The sequence below is a fragment of the Plectrocnemia conspersa genome, unplaced genomic scaffold (assembly GCF_051122295.1).
Source record: "Plectrocnemia conspersa isolate PC_06_02 unplaced genomic scaffold, ASM5112229v1 ptg000010l, whole genome shotgun sequence".
NCBI classification, from domain to species: domain Eukaryota; kingdom Metazoa; phylum Arthropoda; class Insecta; order Trichoptera; family Polycentropodidae; genus Plectrocnemia; species Plectrocnemia conspersa.
In genome coordinates, this window is record NW_028277174.1 from 12,748,618 (window position 1) to 12,769,587 (window position 20,970).

The 20,970-nt window shown below is 30.6% G+C and overlaps 4 protein-coding genes across 6 annotated transcripts in view; 3 read left to right on the top strand and 1 right to left on the bottom strand.

Annotated features, from left to right (window-relative positions):
- The window catches only part of dally (division abnormally delayed protein), a 217,380-nt gene extending 213,445 nt beyond the window's left edge, over window positions 1-3,935 (top strand). Inside the window, exons 4-7 of the mRNA XM_088194287.1 lie at window positions 2,884-3,170; window positions 3,248-3,386; window positions 3,455-3,626; window positions 3,702-3,935. Of these exons, the coding sequence (XP_088050413.1) occupies window positions 2,884-3,170; window positions 3,248-3,386; window positions 3,455-3,626; window positions 3,702-3,871 (768 nt within the window). The 3' untranslated portion in view covers window positions 3,872-3,935. The remainder of the gene's footprint in view (window positions 1-2,883; window positions 3,171-3,247; window positions 3,387-3,454; window positions 3,627-3,701) is intronic.
- Window positions 3,936-8,984: 5,049 nt separating this feature from the next.
- On the bottom strand, window positions 8,985-11,299 carry HBS1 (translation elongation factor EF-1alpha (GTPase) HBS1). Its single transcript, XM_088195656.1, has one exon. It carries the CDS (start codon window positions 11,177-11,179, stop codon window positions 9,185-9,187), a length of 1,995 nt encoding a protein of 664 aa, XP_088051782.1. The 5' UTR covers window positions 11,180-11,299; the 3' UTR covers window positions 8,985-9,184.
- A 1,810-nt stretch (window positions 11,300-13,109) lies between these two features.
- Window positions 13,110-15,325, top strand: RagA-B (Ras-related GTP binding A/B). Its single transcript, XM_088195657.1, has 6 exons — window positions 13,110-13,252; window positions 13,494-13,593; window positions 13,661-13,878; window positions 13,942-14,108; window positions 14,173-14,419; window positions 14,479-15,325. Exons 1-6 carry the CDS (start codon window positions 13,241-13,243, stop codon window positions 14,653-14,655), a joined length of 921 nt encoding a protein of 306 aa, XP_088051783.1. The 5' UTR covers window positions 13,110-13,240; the 3' UTR covers window positions 14,656-15,325.
- Window positions 15,326-18,046: 2,721 nt separating this feature from the next.
- CAHbeta (carbonic anhydrase beta) lies at window positions 18,047-20,026 on the top strand. 3 transcript variants are annotated; one of them, XM_088195662.1, is made up of 5 exons: window positions 18,047-18,365; window positions 18,904-18,988; window positions 19,094-19,281; window positions 19,347-19,535; window positions 19,601-20,026. In XM_088195662.1, the coding sequence occupies exons 1-5, from the start codon at window positions 18,273-18,275 to the stop codon at window positions 19,808-19,810; spliced, it is 765 nt and encodes a 254-aa protein (XP_088051788.1). In that variant the 5' UTR covers window positions 18,047-18,272; the 3' UTR covers window positions 19,811-20,026. The 3 variants fall into 3 exon arrangements, with proteins under 3 accessions (XP_088051788.1, XP_088051789.1, XP_088051790.1); XM_088195663.1 differs by having other exon boundaries at window positions 18,187-18,365; window positions 18,878-18,988; XM_088195664.1 differs by lacking the exon at window positions 18,904-18,988 and having other exon boundaries at window positions 18,187-18,365.
- The last annotated feature ends 944 nt before the right edge of the window (window positions 20,027-20,970 follow it).

Genomic DNA, 20,970 nt, shown 5'->3' on the forward strand with positions numbered 1-20,970 from the left:
TATCTGTCACGGATTGTTTATATAATAACGTTGAATTTATTATCTTTGTACGTTAACTCATTCGCAGTGCTCCTAATGACTGGTATTTGCGGTTTTGAATACCTAAAACAAATATTATTTTAATGCTCCCTTCATCAATTTTTTTTATTTTGATTCTTACGATTATTGTGTTTTTAGTAGTTCCATACCTAGTGAGCAAACTCTATTTAAGTATCCCAAAAGTTATACTTAAGGTATTTAAGCGTATTTAAGATCACCCTGTCCATGTCTTAGGGGTTGTGTTATTTTTTGTGACTGTCCCTATATCATTTATCAAACGATTGTGTTCCAAAATATTTTTAATTTCTTAACATTTTATTCGAGCGGACGCTGTTTGTAACATTCTGGGTTGCCTGACGGTCCTATTGATGTTTACCACCACACTAGGGACTCTCAAACTTTTTATTGCATTTTTATTATAATTTCGATGATTGATTGCTGATGCGCTATTTATAATTAATTATGAAATGATATAATGTTCATGTCATAATTCTAATTAATTATAAAATAAATAAAAAGAATTAGATACATATACTATTGATGAAGTTATTTTATCAGTAAGTAAATAGCAAGAAAGCCAACTAAACAATATGTTCTCATCCTTATCTTTAGAATTCCAATCCATTACTAACATTTGTATCTGCATTCTGTTGAAACATTCTTTGTCTCTAATATAATAAAAAATATGTAGTATATATAATTTATTTGAATATCCTTAAAAATAGTATTAATTAACCGAAAGCTAGTACCTCTATTGCCCACATATAATATAGCGTATTCATAATTATTTTTAATTTAATTTAATCCTAAATATTTATAAATTGCAGTTGATATGTTTTATAACAACAGAAAAACAATTATAAAATAAATTAATGAGATGCAGTTATATGATACAATACGTAAAAACACTAAAAGAAAGTTGTAAACCGTTGTAATGGGCAATAATATCATTTAAAAATATATTTTTCAATATATATTACTCATGAAAAACATAAAAAAGTTTTTAATTATAAATAGTTTTGAAATTTCGTTACAGTGAAAGTTTATTACCAGTGAAGTTATACTTTCACTGGCGTTTCAGTGAAATTATATCCGAATATATTTTCACCGGTAGACATGTCTACTAGCGAAAATATAATTGATAATAATGATAGGCGCTAGTGAAATTATATGCTACTCTAAAATGTCGTTGAAACTCAATTTAACAGTTGCGAAACGTCCATTTGCTGTTCATAGCCAAATCTAACCTAAACGAATTAAAAACGACTTAATTTATTTAAATTAAATTAAGAGCAAATTAAAAACAATAATTGTTTAATTTTAATACATAAAAAAATATATAATTAAAAGTATACATATAAAGAAGGAAACAAAAAAATCATAAAATATCAAAATTAAATTACACAAACCGGACCAGTTTCTCATAGCTGACATTAAACATGTCAATGTGCAATGCCAGTGTATTAAGGAGCCGGATGGCGACAGCCATAGTCGATTTGCAAGCCCCAACGGCCATCAAAGTATGAATGATAGTTTTAGATTAGATTAGGCCTAGATTTGCTTTAATTTATTTTTAATATTGTATTTTGTCGAATGATATGACGTCACAATTCTATGAAAATACGCTTATCGGATCATCCGTTTGTAAACAATACCGTTTACTAATACTAGGCAGTTAAATTGTAAATCAATTGATACATTTTAACTGGTTAATTATAATTATACTAATAAAAATGTAATTTCAATTGTAATACACATTCACTGTAACATATATACGTGTCCTATGCTTTATAGTCTTGCATCAAGTAGTCCCTAGAACAGGGCTCGGCAACCTATGACCCACGGGTCACCAAGTGACCGTTTGATGATTTGAAGTGACCCATTTCAGTTCTGCAAATATATTTTTTTTAACGTGTTACGATGTCACGACTAGACCACATATATGGTTGTTAGGACCAAAAATATTCACTGACACGAATAGTCTTTTTAATAGTCACATTTTAATTATTTTGACCCGCAGCCAAAAAAGGTTGCCGAGATCTGCCCTAGAAGATCTGCTTGAACTATTGAATTCTGATAACTCTTTAACCTTATAACACAGTCTACGTTCAATAAAGGAACTATATTGCATAGGTATAACAAACGCCGAGCCATTGTGCTTTCAAATTATTCCGATAGATGTCTCTGTACGCGTTTAAAAAAAATTCGTTGGGTGCAGATATGTCACATTTTTGGGAATTTTAACATTTGTTTTCATTGGTGCTAGTGGATATAAAACGAAATAAAATTCATTTATATATTCCAAAAATGTTAGTCTACCATTGTTTGCTTATTTTTGATTTCTATTTTTTGTAATAGTTGCATTAAATAAACAAAACATGCAGATGTAGCCACTGGCCCATATTGACTAAGAAGAACAGATGCAAAATGCCGAAATGCAATGGAATTTCACAAACAATGTTTGAAAAATGTGGTGTAGTCTGTGTTTTAATAAGAAAAAAATTGCCTTAAGAATTTCCACTTGTAAATATTTTTTGTATGTTTTTAATTTTAACGTAATTCGTTCGCGTTCTGCATGCTGTTGCATATATACAAGCATTTTTTTTTATAAATTTAATCCACAAATAAGCCTAAATATTTTTTTAATTATTTTTGCCGTCATTTTCAGTCTAATTTTAGTATAAAAATATTTTTATTTTTGAATTTGGAAAAATTAATTACATAAAAATTACATAAAACTACAAAATATAAACAGCTTCAAGATCTTAAAATATTTTTTGTACATTTTTATGTAAAAATATTAATATGAATGAATTTTTATTAACGGCACTTTTTTAATTTTAGGTCCAATGGGCATGTGGCAACGCCAAACTTTCAGAGGCTGTCGAACCACCAAAAATAGTTGCCAACGAAAACCTGGATCCTTTCGGATCAGGTCGTCCCTCCTGGTTGGCTCAATCTCCAGCGTCAACCGGAGTATCTCCGCCTGAAACTCAAATACTGCACTTTCTAGCATCAGTCGCCAAATCGAAAGGATACTTCTCAAATTTAGCCGATATGCTGTGCAACAATGATAAATTTGCAGTCCAACAAGATGGCAAAGAATGCTGGAATGGTGAAAAGATCGGAGAGTGAGTATTTATTCCACTAATTTTTAATGTCTTTTTTGATTAATAAATTATTCTAATACATTTATATTATTATTTAGATACACCAAAACCGTTGTTTTGTTGACGAGTGCCAATCTGCAAAAGTATAATCCTGAAGTGTCCGTCGAAAATCATAAACCATACACAGCTGATAATAGAATAGTTAGATTATCGGAAAGATTGAAGCAAATGCGACAGGTATTGTATTATAAATATATGTTTTTATATGAATTTTATACTTATATTTATTTATTGTTAATGTATAGCTTATGATGTCTCAATTGTCTCCGACGTATCCGAGGCCAGAAAACTACATTCAAAGCGACGAGAATACGAAAGATTGGACGGGTTCAGGTTCGGGAGGCTATCACTACGATTGGACCGACGATGATGAGAATTATCAACCTTCTGAAGGTTCCGGATCCGGGCACGGTGGAAGTGAGTATTATTTTATTTGTATAGAAGGTGAATTGCTTTGTTATAACATAACTAATTGTTTTATTCTTTTTTCAGTTCAAAGGACAGACCTGGTCCATGTGTACTCGCCGACTGACAATATTAGTGATAATAGTGTCGGTACTGCCACCGGTGCAATCTCCAAAATATCTTATGCCGTTTTATGGCTTAGCTGTTTACATATCATGGTGCAAGTTTCCGTTAGACAATTTGGTGTTTTGTTATAAATTTGACAATGACGTGTTTTGAATTGTGAAAGACAAATTATTAAAGTTTTAATCTGGAGTGAAATAATAACTGAGAGATGTTTATATTATATTTAATTATATAATATTTAAAAATGTGTATATACATATTAAATATATATTATATTTAAAAATAAAAAATAAAATGGACTGAAAAAGTCAATGTATTGAATTGTTGATCTATGTCAAATATTTTGGTGAGTGAGAAAATCGTATTTATGTATGTGTATTTGATGTTGGTATAAAATATTTATATTGTTGTAAAATATCATTTTTTAACAACCTTCTAAACATATGTATTATCCAATGAATTTATTTTTTGTAAGCATTGTGTAAAAGCACTTTATTATTTGAGTAAAGTGTCTCAAAAGTATACACTTAGTGGATAGATCCTTTGTAAAAAAAGTCAGAATCGTTTTTTCAACCAGTATTAAAAACACTTTGTGGGATAAAAGTGCGTATGTAGTGGGATAAAAGTTATTATCTATAGATTATAAATTACATGGAGAATTACGTAAATACATTTACAGTAGATCAAAATGTCCTGGGAATATTTATTAAAATTTGATTCTAGTTATGAAATAGGCTTTGCAAAAAGTCAAGAATATAAAGAATTCATTTTTAATCATGTTTTTAAAATCCATGGAAGATTATATCTGTACCGCACTACTATACAGGGTAAAATTTAATTGTCCTGCAATTTAATATTACTATCCTTCAAATGAATAAAACTCAAAAATAGCGGTTGAATAATATTTTCTTTTTAAAATTTCGTTTTAAAATTGTATGATCTCATGAGAGGTTCTATCTAAAATTACCAAAATTATGAAATATTTTTATAAATACATATGACTAAAATATTTTATATTTATCGGAGTGAAGGTTTACTTTTAATTATAATATTTGACAAATTACTAAAAGTAACCTTATATATAAATTATATATACATATTACAATATATACAAATTGACATAACGGAATTGTACTTCAATCATCGTTTATACAATATTATACCATTTTGTGACTATTTAGAAAATAGCATTCCAGTCTTTTTTCTAATTATGTATATTTATATATATGTAATAATAAATACAAATTAAATGCATATTGGAAATTATCAATCTTTTTCATTTAAAATCGTGTGCTTTTATCATTGCCACAACATTAAATTATGAGCTTATACGTATATCTATATAATAACTAACTCTGATCTTTGCATCTTGTCTCAAATATAATTATGAGATAAATAAATTATGTATATCTTGCTTTCAGTCGTTACATAACATTTGTTAAAATAACCGTTTAACTCTTTTTTTATTTAATTATTATTTAGATAAATTTAGATCTTAAGATTTTTTAAATTCATAAATTTGTTTGTAAACCATCTGTGATTGAATATTTTTTATATTAAAAAAATGCATTATCAAAATTTGTATGCCATTTGTAAATTATTAATTATATGTATATGTGAAGAATGAATGAATTTTAATATTAAAACTATACGTACGTATTACTGTAATTGACATGAACATGTAAATAATCAATTTCATTACGATGCACAAGAAAAAGACGATAAGACACTTATTATTGTGAAGTTCTCAGACGTGCAATATGTATTTTTAATATTCATAATTATAAAAAAGGCATTATTGATATTATGCATTGGAAATTAACGATTTTGTAATAGTTTCAATAATCATTATTTCTATAGCCAATTTATAGTTAATTAAACGTTATTAAAACCGCATGTTACTCATTAAAAAATATTCGTTGAGAAATACTGTGTATTTCATACACGCCAATGATCATTTCAAAATTTACACAAGAACTCATTATATTAAGCCATATTACGTTATAAGTAAATTAAGGATATGTAATATGTAACGTTATATTGTCATCATAATAATTATTATATATCCATAAATATATATATGTATGTATAGTCAACCTTTTTTTAAATAATTATACTAAAGCAATTTTTTAATATTGGAAAATAATTATTATTTTCTCGCAATGAGAAACTATATCTTCAAAAGCAATATCGTAATTAATGATGTTTATAGTCAAGAATATAGGTTTTTTTAAACTAGTCTTATGGTAAAATTTAATATAATATTCTTTGATGTATTAAGAAGTATGTGTAAGTAATTTGTTTTATTTTGCATTTTTTATGTTATTATTTAGTGTTATTATTAAAATATTACGCTTAAAAAGTATGAACGTATTACATCTATGTTGCCATACCTTTCAATAAAATAAAACGGACACAAATAATTCAACTTCAATCGATTTAAAAATATGTTAATAACTAAATGTATTCCATAAAAGATAGCCTAAACTGTATGTATACATAACCTAATGTGTTATATATTGAAATTTATATATTTTTATCAAAAGGTGCTTTCTGAATTGTCTTATTATTCAGACCTGTAAAATGATAAATATGATATAGAATACTCTTATGTTCATAATCGCAAAATTATCACTGGAAATAATCTGTGTAAAAAATGACGCCAATAAACTAATATAAACATTTTAACAATTGTCTTTTAATTAATTAATTTATAATAAAACCCTCAAAAGAAAGTAAATTTCTTATCTCCCCTACCTAAATTTTATATCTTTATAGTACAACTTTCGTGTAAATACGGTATTTTCGGGCTTTGATGCGAGTTTTGTGAATATCAGCCATTGAAACGCTGGGTGGTTTTCTCTGTATATATTTTATTGTACAAGTTATGATGTATAGCAATATGCAGACGTAATTCAGGTATAACTACATATTGGGTGGCGCTGTCGAATGCGAAAATGTCTAGGTAAGTCGAAAAGGTTGTAGCAGGGAATCGAATCCGATATATAGTAGTAGTAGTAGAAGTCTTTACCGAGCTGAAGTTGGTGCTTCTCGAAATGCGTAAGTGTATTGAAGAAAGTTTCTCTCTCCCTCTGCCTAAGTGAACAAGGGTTCACCCTTTTATTTTATCAGTGACCACTCCTTGAGCGTGCGACGAAACTATTTGTTTTATTTATTCGTATCTTCATTGGCATGGTACAAATGTGCAGAGAAAAAAGACCAAAAGGGACCTGAACGAAAGATACCATCGGTGGCAACCTAGTGATGTTTGAATTATCGCTGTTAATCAAAATATTGTAACTATTGTACATAAATATTGTAACTATTGTACATAAATATATTAACAAATAGTCTGTTTTTGCCCCTTTCTCTGAACAAACGAAGATTCAGACTCCCCGGGTGAAGCTAGGCTGAGTATCGACCGAAACGAACCGAAGAAGACCGAGAAGGCAGCCACTTTTCAAAAGTCACTGTAATTTAAGAGTTCAACAATATATTCCAGACTTCTGTTTTTTTATCGCGTAAATCTTTTTTGCAGTTTTTCGTTGAATTAATTTTTTCACCATAACTATTTTTATCAATATAACTTTTTTCGAATTTTATATTTCTTATTTTTTTAAATGAATTAAAAGTCTGTAGGGGGCCTATTTATATATTTATTTATTCATTCATTACGGCGAAAACTAAGTGGCAATCTGGTAACACTGACAGGAGGGCAGTGTTTTCTTGTGTACCTCGACAGAAAGTCAACGGCCGGTGGTGCCTCGTCTATCGTTTACTCGCATATATCTTAATAACAAAAATATAAACTCCATATAATTTTAATATAAATTCTACTGCAGCGGCTAAATCTATGTGAAATTGCCACCCGTCATCATCGGTCCGCCAAAATCCCATCACAAAACTTTTGATACCTAACATAAGGTGGCAAATATTGTACCCCTTCTAAAAATCCCGTGGTGTATATAGACTTTAAATCATTTGTGAAAATTCGCTCCATCGTTACGTGCCGTGTATCGTCCATCAACTAAATTAACGAAGTTGTATTTGGCAAAGTAAACGCCACTTTGGTGTGGGCGAGTGATTTATTTGGTCATAGAGTTACTCTGGTAACACTGACGAGGCGATAGAGGGAAAAGCAAACTCATTTAGGATAACCAATCACTGGTCACTAACGTTTTGAGTATCGTATCGCGGTGTTTTATTTTTATTTTCCTCCAAAAATTCTAAAAAAAATTTCTGCCTTATCTTTGTACAGGGTTAAAGTTATTCAACAAGAATTCAATGTCCGCGTCTATAGAGGTAGGAAATGTCTTTATTAGCAATTCTTTACTTCTCAAAATATCCTTTAAATCCGTGATTTCCAAAGTGGTCTATATCGACTCCCAGGGGTCGACGACGACCTGAAAGGGGTTCATGTCAGCGAAAAAAAAAATAATGGTCTACGATAGTGGATCTCACTTGAGCAGATTTAGGTTGAAAATTTATTATTAAGGCATCAGGTTCATCCCTCCCACTAAAAGCAAATATTTTTTACTTAGTTATTTTATGAAACAGATATTAAATTTTAATTTGGTTCGTTTAAAATTAAATTTAATTAATAAATCTATAAAACTTAACATGTGTTCTTTTAACTTTTACACACTACACTTCGCTACAGCTAAAAATTTAAATCTTTTAAAGTGAGCAGCACTATACCAACTGTCAAATATACATTTGAAGTTGATGAATTTGCAAAAAATCAATATCAGGTAAGCAGAGGGTCTACCCAAAACCGAAAAACATGGCAAGTGGTCTACGAGACAAAAGTTTAGGAGCCTCCTGCTATAAATTGTCAACGTTTTCATCGGATGTTTCACTAGATGATTGTGTTTGTTCATTAATGATTGAAATTGATTTCTTAAAAAATTAAAATCTGTTCCAAATATTTAACAAATTTTGCACAGCTTACATTTTTTGTGACTGCGTGCTTGAACATGGACCAAACTGAAATAAACCGATATTTTTTTCGGTTCAGTTCCGACAAAAATAACAGTCTTCTGGTTTGACGCCCTGATTAAAACAATAAACACAAAAATATTTTTTAATGTTTAACAATTTTAATTTCGTCAATATGGACTTCAAGCAACCACTAAAAAGTGTGCTTAGTTCCGTCGACAAAATAACTATACAATAATCACTGTTTTGCAGTTGTGTTGTGATATTATACATATGATAAAGGTGTAAAAAATAATAAAGCACATGTTTTTAGAATGTATTTTAATCTTCTACATATCACTGAGTCTTTTACAACCACATAATAATAGTATAAATGTGTAAATATTATATATAAAGTGGAAATTTAGTTTTCATATTATTATTTCATTATATATGTACATTGAACAGCCAGCAGCAACGTCAGTAAAAAATGTAACAAATAAATAGATCAAATCAACAAATATGGTTTATTTAACAATCGCAGTGATCAAACCGGCAGCTATCGTCGCGCCGCCGGTACGCAACATCACTCTTCCTAATTCTTTGAAATCCTTATATACTTCCATACAAACTGGACGACTTATTTCAATATCTACTAAGGCAACTGAATTATTTCCTAAGCAACGCGGCTTCTTTTTAATTATTTCCCCCGTGCTCTTGTTTATTGAAGCTTTCAATTTAATTATGTTAGCCGATTCGATCAGAGACTGATGATGTATCAAAACGGAGAAACCGTTAGTTATAGGCACTTTGATATTGAAGACGACTATTCTAGCTTCCACAACGGTGACTATCGGAATCGGTTTTAAAGGATCGCACAGAATAAATCCTACAGCTATGTTTTGAATATCGACGCCCAAAAGCGTCACGCTGACTTGATCGCCGGCGAAAGCTACCGTATGAGGAATTTCATTGATTAATATAGATTTTACGGTGGCCGTTTCTTTCAACGGACACACTAGGACTTTATCGCCGCAGTTCAACACTCCGGTTTCGATCCTACCGAAGATGCAAAAACCGGATCCGGTGCCTTTGAATATATCGTTGACGGACATTCTGAACGGTTTCGAAATAGGTCTCTCTGGAGGCTTGAAATTATCGATCACGTCGATGAGAGGAGGACCCGAATACCATTTTAATAGTTCGTTATCAGTAGGAGGACCTATTAAGTTCTGCCCGGTCAGACCGGATAAAGGAACATATGTGACATCGGAATCTTTAAATCCGGCTTGCTTTAAGAAACTTTTCAATTTAGAACAAATTTCGTTAAATCTCTCGCTGGACCAGTTGGTCGTATCTAGTTTATTAACGGCCACGGCTAATTGATTTATTCCTAAAGATCTGACTAATAAAGCGTGCTCTCTAGTTTGTCCTCCGAGATCGAATCCAGTTTCAAATTCTCCTCTGGTCGCGTCGACCACGAGAAGCGCAACGTCCGCTTGTCCCGCTCCGGATATCATGTTAGGAATAAAATCGGCATGTCCGGGAGCGTCCAAAACGGTGATTTGTTTCGTTTTGGTCGAAAATTGTACACGTCCTACGTCCATAGTGATTCCTCTTAATCTTTCTTCGCCGGTTTCGTCTAAAACCCACGCGTACATGAAACTTTGTTTTCCGACTTTCTTACTCTCTTGTTCGTATTTATGCAAAACTCTCTGACTGATTTCGCCCAAATCGCATAAAAGTCGACCCATCAAAGTAGACTTTCCGGCGTCGACGTGTCCTATCACGACGATATACAAATGATCTTTAGTCGAACCTCTTTCCGTTTGATATAAAACTGTAGGATCGACTTTATTTTCTTTATGGCGAACGATCAATTTATCGTCGAAGAGATGAAGCGGTTCGGGCGACTTACACGGAACCTTTCTAGTATCCGGAGACGGTGTTCTCGTGCGTGATATTTGAAATTCGTGGTCGTCGTCCAGTTTGAAGCCTTTGGCGTGTATGTGTTTCGCGCTGATGGGCGGAGCGATGATCTTGACCGGTGGCTCCGGAGTGCTCGTCTTTTTAGTCGCATCGATGGTGGGAAATTTCGGTTTAAGTTCGCAAGTAGATTTGGAAGAAGTCGGTTTGTCGTTACTCGAGTTTAACAGTTCGTCTAAGGCCGTCTGTGCGTTGAAATCGTGAGCCAAAACCGTTTTGACGATGATCTCTTCGGGTATCGAGTCTCCTAAGACGTCCCGTATCTCGTCGAGGCAAGACATGAGTTTGGCCTGTTGCATGTCGTCCAGGGCGAGTTTGGCGACGTCCACGGCTCCTGGGCCGGCTTCGGGAGCGTCGGCTTCGTCTTCGGGTTCTTCGTAGAAACTGGCGAGGGTCGGTTTGGCTCGGTCGTACATCCACTGAGCGCTCTCCCCGGGAGACAGGCATCCCTCCTCTTCCAGCGAGTGGCCGTAGACGTCGTCGTATTCGTACTCGTCCGCATATTTGAGCGAGCGCACGTTGCGATGGCGCGCCATAACGGCGCAACGCGGTTGCTCGTATCCGATCTGTCAAAACATACGGCAACCAGCGTGACAACTTCTCCGCAGTTGGCAACACTGTCGAATACTTGACGTGCTCGACGAGCATAGCCCTGTCACTGTAGACCAAATTAATATTTATAATACTCAAACAGAAAATATGTACTAGTGTACTTTTTATGATTTTTGCCAAAAAAATAACGTCAAAAATTATTTAACTACTTTAAGTATGATGGATGGATACCCAGCGAATATACTTTTCTGATTTTATTATAATTAATGACAAAATATGTGTAGGAACAATCGAAAAATCAAAAAAATATTACCACAGATAAAATGTATCAAAGCTTTAATTATTTTACTGCATAATATTATTTTATTTTGTTATCCTACGCCAAAAACACTACTTAGGTGAATCCTCTTTAATGAGCATTATTTTATTCTCCGCTTTTGCTTTCAAGCATATAACACACCTAAGATATAGTTTTTAACAAATAAATTGTACAAACTTAAAAAAATGGTACTATCAGTATTTCATTTTCTGATAACGGTAGTGTCGAAGGTCGATTTTTGCCCAAATACCGGTATCAGTACTACCAGCATTACAATCCCTACTTAATCTAAGCAAATATTACTAAATCATTTTATATTTATATTATTCGAACTGCTAAAGCTATTAACTTTCACGCGCCCATGGTATACCGCTTTATCAGAGAATTTTGCAAGAGAGAGATGGGTGAGTATATCATCTTTTCTCTCGCATGGATTCGCTTATACATGTGCGAGCGAGATGCATAAGTGCGTGTGACAGAGCAAGAGACTCGTTCTGACGCATTCATCAGACGGCGTCAATCATGCGTCAGTATTTGTTTGCCTGTCGTTTAGAGATTAACGTCGAAGCGCAAAATAATCCTGCGCTACTCAATAATTTTTTAACTTAACAACTATATTAAATATTTTTACTTCATTAAATAGTTTTAATATGAACTAACTTTAGTTTAAATAATATTTATAGTGACGGCCGAAAAATGTAATGATTTCGATGAATCAGATTTTGAATTTAAAGGTGTAGAATTTCTATCAGATAACAAAGACGCGATTGAAACGTTCGAATCGGAATCAGACGAAGATTGTTGCAATTACGACCTAAGTACTTTTCACATTTACTTTTCCAAATATTATTTATTATAAAAGCAGTAACAACAAATTTTCATTATTTATAGTTCATATCAAATATGTTAGATTCATCAGAGTATAATGAAAACACGGAACATCCGTATGATGTAAGTATAATATCAACATTATGTTATGCTAAGAAAATATGAGAAAAATACATTATTTTGCAGAAAACTTTTTATGTATCGAAGTCGAGGCGTGTTTGGAGCTCACGTCTTTATATTTTTGGGAAGATTTGGAAAGCTTCCAATGCTGAAACATCTTACATTCTAAATTACCAAGTATATACGGGCATGATCAATTATAAAAAAAGCCAATCAAGGGATAAGAGTCGTCAAGGACATGGCAGCAAAATATAACGGTATCAAGAGAAATAAAAATCACAGTCAATTTTTTTACATCTATACTTTTATTTTAATTTCTATTACAAAACGATTTATTTCTTACCAGTATATTGGTTACGAGTGCCACCAGGTTTTGCCTCTAATGAATGAATAAATAAATAGAGAAATAGGCCCCTTTATTTTTATTTTTATAAGTATGCACTGAAACATAAATAATATTTTATTACCGGTACAAATATATAAAAATATTGTTGAGTATTTCCTAACCAAATTGAATTGAGTTAAAATAAAAATTATATTTAATTGTATTACATCGGTAATTATAAATTATAATATATTAGATTATATTATAGACAATAAATTTATGCGTAGAAGAAATGTCGAAAGTGCATTTGCCTTATTTTTTCTATTAGCAACACTGTCATGTTGGTGGATTTGACAAAACGCTGTCAGATTTCCAGCGCATAGTTGTGATTCACCTAGCTGTTACAATTTGTGACTTCTGTTTGTCGTTAGACGTTAATATAACACGATCAAAATGAAGAAAAAGGTATATATCCTTGAAATCCATCATTTTCGCTTTTAAACGTATAAACAACAGTTTATTCAATTAATTCTTGCAAAGATGATCTCAATGCACTTTAACTGCCATAAACATGAGTCATAACTTGCATGTCATCGAATAATCGATACAAGTATTTATTTAAGAAAATATATTAGTCTGACGTTTAATTTAAATCAAACATTGGAATAGATCCTAGAGTGATAATTGTTATAATAATATTTTTCAGGTTTTGTTGATGGGAAAAAGCGGATCGGGAAAAACGAGTATGAGGTCGATTATATTCGCTAATTACATAGCCAGAGACACGAGAAGGCTCGGCGCTACCAGTAAGCTGTCGATGCCATGTATTTACAATGAACCATGTATTTAATAATACTTTTTATGTTACTTTAGTCGACGTTGAACATTCACACGTGCGTTTCCTCGGAAATCTTGTGTTGAACTTATGGGATTGCGGTGGACAAGAAGCGTTCATGGAAAACTATTTCACATCTCAAAAAGACAACATATTCAGGAACGTTGAAGTCTTAATTTATGTATTCGACGTCGAGAGCAGAGAGTTGGATAAAGACATGCATTACTATCAATCGTGCTTGGAAGCTATACTCCAGGTAATACAATATATGAATCTATTACTTTTTATTTATCTAATACGTTTTTTTAATATATTTTAGAATTCGCCTGATGCTCGTATATTCTGTCTTGTTCATAAAATGGATTTGATCGGTGAAAATCAAAGAGACAATATATTTAAAACGAGAGAGGATGATTTGAAGAGACTTTCGAAACCTTTGGAATGTACAGCTTTTAGAACCAGTATTTGGGATGAAACACTATACAAGTATATCATTTTTAATTATAAGTTACTATTTACTTATTAATCATGTTTGTTATTATTATTTTAGAGCTTGGTCGAGCATCGTTTATATGTTAATACCTAATGTAAAAGCTTTAGAAAGTTCTCTCCACCAGTTTGCTAACATTGTAGAGGCAGATGAGGTCTTATTATTTGAAAGAGCGACGTTTCTCGTTATCTCTCATTGTCAACGTAAACCTCATAAAGACGGTCATCGATTTGAAAAGGTTTCTAATATTATAAAGCAATTTAAATTGTCTTGTTCTAAATTAGCAGCTCAATTTCAAAGCATGGAGGTGAGTTACACGCGAGTTCATTTTTAATTTATGTCATATTTACAATATTATTTTTACAGGTACGAAACAGTTCATTTGCAGCGTTCATTGATGGTTTTACAAGTAACACGTATGTTATGCTAGTTATGTCTGAATCAAATATAACTTCTGAAGCGACAATGATCAACATCAGAAATGCCAGGAAACATTTTGAAAAGTTGGAGAAAGTATCGTCGAGTGCACCACAATACCGTTAATAAAACCTTAATTAAAAATTATTATTTCTCTTCTTTCAACTACAAACATATATACATATTGTAATTCACTTTATTTTTTTACATACCGCATCTTAAATTTGTATTTGAAGATTTCTATATTCTATTTTATCTTCAATTAATGGTCTAGCTATGTTTTTTATATATCAATTATGGTACAAATTATACATGTATGTATGGGTTTTTATGATTCGTACTAAAATTTAGTCAGTTTTTATAAGAAAAACTATTTTAGCTATAATTTGTTATACAATGTGAAAGTTTAAATACATGTTTATAATGTAAAATGTTATATTTTAGCAATATAAAAGTTTTTATTATAGTATCAAACACTTTCTTTCAGAAATATGAATTCAATCCATATTGATAAATTATATTATTGTATCATTTGGATCAACAATACTTTTTTTTAATAGCCTATTCTATAAAACATAACAATATTTCACATTTTAACGATCTTTTTCCTTATTAGTTATATTACAAGATATAATTTTTAGCTAACAATATACATATATTAAAAATTATTTATATCGTATCAATAATGTTTATTTTAATATTACACTTTTTTTAATATTCTAATCTTTAAATTAAATATAACTTTATGATGTCATTATTTTATAAAGGTGATTAATAAAAATATCTATTATTATTTTATGTGTGTTTAATTTTGTCAAATCAACATTTTATTATCCAATTTTTATTTAGAAACCATTATATAAATCGGAAATGATAACACTATGTATTTTGTTTTTATCATCATCGTAACGCAATATTGTTTACGCATGAAATATTTCAACAGATAACTAAATTCTACAATTTATATTTAGATTTAATCTAGGTATTACATTATATAGTTAATTGTAAAATATAGGTACCTTTTATCAATAACCCTATGAACTCTAGTCACTAGATTTGTATTCATTTAATAAATCTCACGTACTTCTTTTCAACGTACAATGTGTTACTATTAAAACAGCAGCAACGTAAATAATATTACAACAGAATCATACAATTACATTGGATCTTTGTTTGGTGTATGTTTCCATGACGTAATAAGGAAGTTATAATTATAGATCGATATAACCTATACATTATTTATAATAAATGAGTACAATCACAATTTTTTATTTTTGCATTTGATTAGCTCAAATAATTTATTATAATAATACCAATAAATAAATATTATAATCTGCTAATTGTTCACAAGTATACTTTAAATAGTTTTAACTCGTAGAATCACATATTTTTCTTGTGACGTTACTTCTGCATTAAAATGTTGGTTATCGATAATTTAAACTAGCACATACTTAGCTTTACGTGTTACGCAAAAAAAAATATTTGATTAAATGTTATATTTATGTTATAATAAGTATTTTTTTATTACATTAATACAAGGTCTATTATTTGATATGTTTAGGGCCTATTGTATTTTGTTATGAAGCTATAAAAGTGCTTAATTGATTGTAACACATATAAGGCTACACAGTTTATTTTGATCAATAAAATGAATAAATTCTTTCAGTTACAGTTCTTTTCTTCGAACCGTAAAAAAAATGTTATTTCAATTTTCTCATATGGCGAAATCTGTAGACGCAGAAAGGATTTTATAACTAAACAAAAAATACACTTCTCAATAGCTAATTAGTTCAATAAAATATTAATTACGATATTTACTTTTTTTTATAAATAAAAATGTATAATTTTCCACTTTGTGACCAATTATAAGAATTTTTTTCTAGGAGGTGAAATAGGCTGTGACATTTTATTAAAATAAAATGGCAATTCTTAAGAAATTTTGTAAAATTTTTTGTTGTGTAGCTAAATAAATCATGTATTTTTTAAGTACAACAATAGATACAACAATATATAAAATATACAAATACTACTTTTGCTGAAAATATCCTATAACTTTTTTATACGTTGTTTTTTTAGTTATCCACGCTAATCTATAAATTCCTTCTGAGCTCGTAGTCTATATCCGAATTAATACACATAATTTAATATGTGTGTAATAATAAAACTACTTCTATAAGCTCCTGAGATAATTTAGATTTCGAATATATATATATATATATATATATATATATATATATATATATATATATATATATATATCATATTAATTAAGCTTGGTGACCACTGATCTAAATTTATATTACATATTTGTGAAGCTATGACAAAGCATTTATATTTATATGTTAAGACGGTGCGAGTGAGATGAGGCGCCACCGGTCGTCAAACTCCCGTCACGGTACGCCAAAGAATGTGCTCCCCTCTGCAGCCATTACGTGTTACCGGAATGCCACCTAGTTTTGGTCATAATAAATAAATAAATAGGCACCCACAACTGACTTTTTAATTTATTTTTTGTCATTAATTATCCAAGGTGTTCCATAATTAACTTATATATACGAAAATCTGTTTAATTTTTTTAATATCAGTGAAACATATTTTCAAATATTATTTTTCTGTGAGATTTTGCATTTATAAAGCTAAGCTATTTTTTTGGTAAGCTTTTGGTCAAAACACAGAAGTCTTCTCCGATTATTTTTTTATTATAAAAAATCCACATGAACCTACAGAACCAAATTTTAAAACACATTTATGGCAAAAACATATTAAAAATGTTGCCACGAATAATATTAATGATATTTTCCTTTTATATAAAAATTCAGTAAACACGTTCTTTGTTATACACATTTAACCGTTTTCTAGCAATATATGACAATTTGAAGGAGAGCGGGAAATATAGTGAATTGGGTACCTTTACTAATTTACGAAAAAGTTCTTGGTTTGGGATAAATATTTTGAATATACCTGACATATGACCATAACACTTTTTTGGTCACTAAAAAGTGTCCGTAAAGTTTTTAAAAAATGTTAAATATCTAGGTAAAATTTAATTCGAATGACATTTTTGCTCCTAAATCAGATACAAATATACACAGAGGCAAGGCCAACTAATTATTTTGAAGAACTTTTTTCACCTCTTCACATCAGACCTGCTAAATGATATTTTTTAAATTAAGATTTTTATTATATGGTGTTTTGTGTACGTAATTTTATTCTGTATTCCTATCTCTCTCTCTCCCTCTCGTTTAAAAATAATATTTAGATATTAGTACGTCCATTTTGTAGCAATTACAATTAGATAAATGCGTTTATATATAATTTTATTCAGTATTAATATAAAATATAAAGTAATAGATGCATATCAGTGCCGGTCGATGAAATACTTTCCCTCTCAATCGCTCGCGTGTTAGTAACTAGAGTGAAAGAGATCTAGAGGCATGCACTGCATGCCTCTATCTCTCATTCACTCTAGTTACTTAGCACGCGAGCGATCGAGAGGGAAATTATTTCACCGATTGGCACTGATGCATATACTAATATATTAAACAAATATTTATTTTTAATCAATAAACGATAATGTCAATTGCATAATTTATGAGCTTTGATATAGCTTAAAAGCAGCTTTGGTTGATAAGATATTTTTTTATTGCTTCGGTGATTAATGTGTTAAATGTAGTAAGTAGGGGTGAACGTGTTTGAACATGACGTTTTTGTTTACATGAGTGGCGAGTTCGCGGTTTCCCGTCATGGATCGCATTATCCGTGGAATCATGAGATATCGCTACATAGACCGGGACGTTATGGTTAAACAATTCCAGCAAGTCAAAAATAATCCTCAGGTTAGATATATTTTCATCCATTTTAAAGCTGTTTATGCAACTGACATTTAAGATTTCAGCTATTTTTGGCCATAACACATGCTTATTTTAGCATCAAAATTTTATAACAAAACGTGATATTATTATTTGTATTATTAAATCGCAATAAGTGTGTAGATAATACTTATTACTATTAATTCAAAAATGTTGTTTTTTATATATTTTTTAATTATATGTGTTTTAGATAATTGTATTTTTAAACAGGGGGGGGGGGAGGATTAATAATGTAGTTCAGTAATATCATTCATTAGTTCAAAATCATGGTTATTAGAGGTAAATTGGTGTACACTATTCATAAAGTTGTTTAATGTAAAATATATATTGAAATTATATACTATATATATTATTTGTTTCATAATCAGTTCATTATAAATACACGTGTTAGAAATATAGTATGTTTGTTATTAATTTTATTTATTTAATATTATATATAAAATGCATGCAACGTGTTTTATAATTATTTGTGTTTGTAGATTGTAGTGTTTGAATTAAATTACAGCCTAAAGCGGTATTTTTCACTTGCATGGACAGTAGAATGATACCGACCCGTTTTACTGAAACATGTGTTGGCGATATGTTTGTGGGTGCGTATATTATTTAAAACACTGTGCCGATAAAACTAACTTATATATAAATAAAATATATAATGATTTCTTACAAATAATATTAATAAACCAATATTTTTGCAGTACGTAATGCTGGAAATTTAATTCCTCATTCTCAATACTTTCGGGAAGAGCAAACCAGTTGTGAGCCTGCAGCATTAGAGTTAGGATGCATCGTGAATGATATCAGGCATATTATAATATGCGGTCATACCGACTGTAAAGCCATGAACCTCCTATACCAACTTAGAGATAAAGAAGCTGCATCTACAGTACGTATAAAAATATTTATATCAATGAATAATCATCATTATATTAAGAATTATCATTTGCACAGGAAAATCGCAGATTATCACCGCTAAAGTCTTGGCTTTGTACGCACGCCCACCAAAGTTTAGATAAGTTCTTAAAAATGAATGGAGATTTTAAAACTCCTATCGTGTTCTCGGCTGAAACTGATATGAGAAAGTTTGTTGCATATATAGATCCTGAAGATCAATTTGCAATCGAAGATAAACTGTCTCAGGTAAATTTTATAATGAAATATTTTAAAAACAAAGTTGCGCTACATAATATTTTTAACTACATCAGGTAAACACACTTCAGCAAATGCAGAACGTGGCTTCATATGGCTTTCTGAAGAAACGTTTAGAATCTCATAATCTCCATATTCATGCTCTCTGGTTTGATATTTACACTGGTGATATTTATTACTTCAGCAGAAGAGCGAAAAGATTCGTTATCATCGATGAGACTACTTACGTTGCTCTACTTGGAGAAGTTAAAAGATACTATTCATGATCACGATTCTGTTTTTTTGTTGCTTATTTAGAAAAATTTATTACAATTATCTATCGTTGTCTGATTATATTTTTAATCTTATGGATAAAATCTTGGCTAAGTTACATTTTGTACTTGAATATCTATAAAATAATAATACAGAGTTATAACTCATATTATTTTCAATATGTTTAATTAGCTTTGTGATGAATTATAAAGATTTTTTATTCTAAGATATACATTTAGTTTTATTTTGTTAGTCTTCTTGTGCGATACTGGAACCGCAGTTGATTATGTTGAAGGTCAATTTATTGATTGAAGAGTAACATGATTGCTGTGGTAATGGGGAGCGTTACGTATAACAGAATGTTAGCAATAGTTACAACCGAGTGTACTAATAATGTTTCAATCCGTCTTAAAATAATACGTATTTTATGGTATGAGCTGGAAAAAACCCATTACAGAAGGGTGCTTAATTATGAATGCAATAGTTTATGTTTTGTTAGCTTAGCCTTGAAAGATTCAGAAGGGTGTTCTGTATATAAGGGTGAGTCAATGAAAACCTTAAAAATAGACTTGTAAATATGTATCATTGTCCCTAATGTTTTTCAATTTCCATTGATTATCACATATTATGTAATTATTATTCAGTGATAAAATCTTCTGCAGTGGCTAATATATTAATATTCATAGTTGGTGTTTAATAAATTTTCTGGCCAAATTCAAGTGGGTCCTTGTTTAGAATCCATGTCAAAAGCAATAAAATGTGCCGTCGCAGTGAAAACGCTCGGATATCTAGTGCTCATACAAAAACTTTGTATAACAATATTACGACATAAGTTAGAATCGAGTGAAACCTATCAAACCGAATTATGTTGAATAGAAAAGCGCAAAAACCAATTATCCCTTCTCAAAAAGCAAAAATCCACGTCAAAAGCAATAAAATCGTGCTGTCGCCGTCGCAGTGGAAACGCTTGGATATCTAACGTTCATATTAACTTCTTATAGCAATATTATGACTTACAATAAGTGATAATCAAACAAAATATATTTAAACCAAATTTTGACTAATAGAAGTGCGCAAAAAACAATTATCCCTTCTCAGATGCAAAAATTTACGTCAAAAGCAATAAAATCGCGTTATCGCCGTTGCAGTGGAAACGCTCGGTTATCTAGCGTTC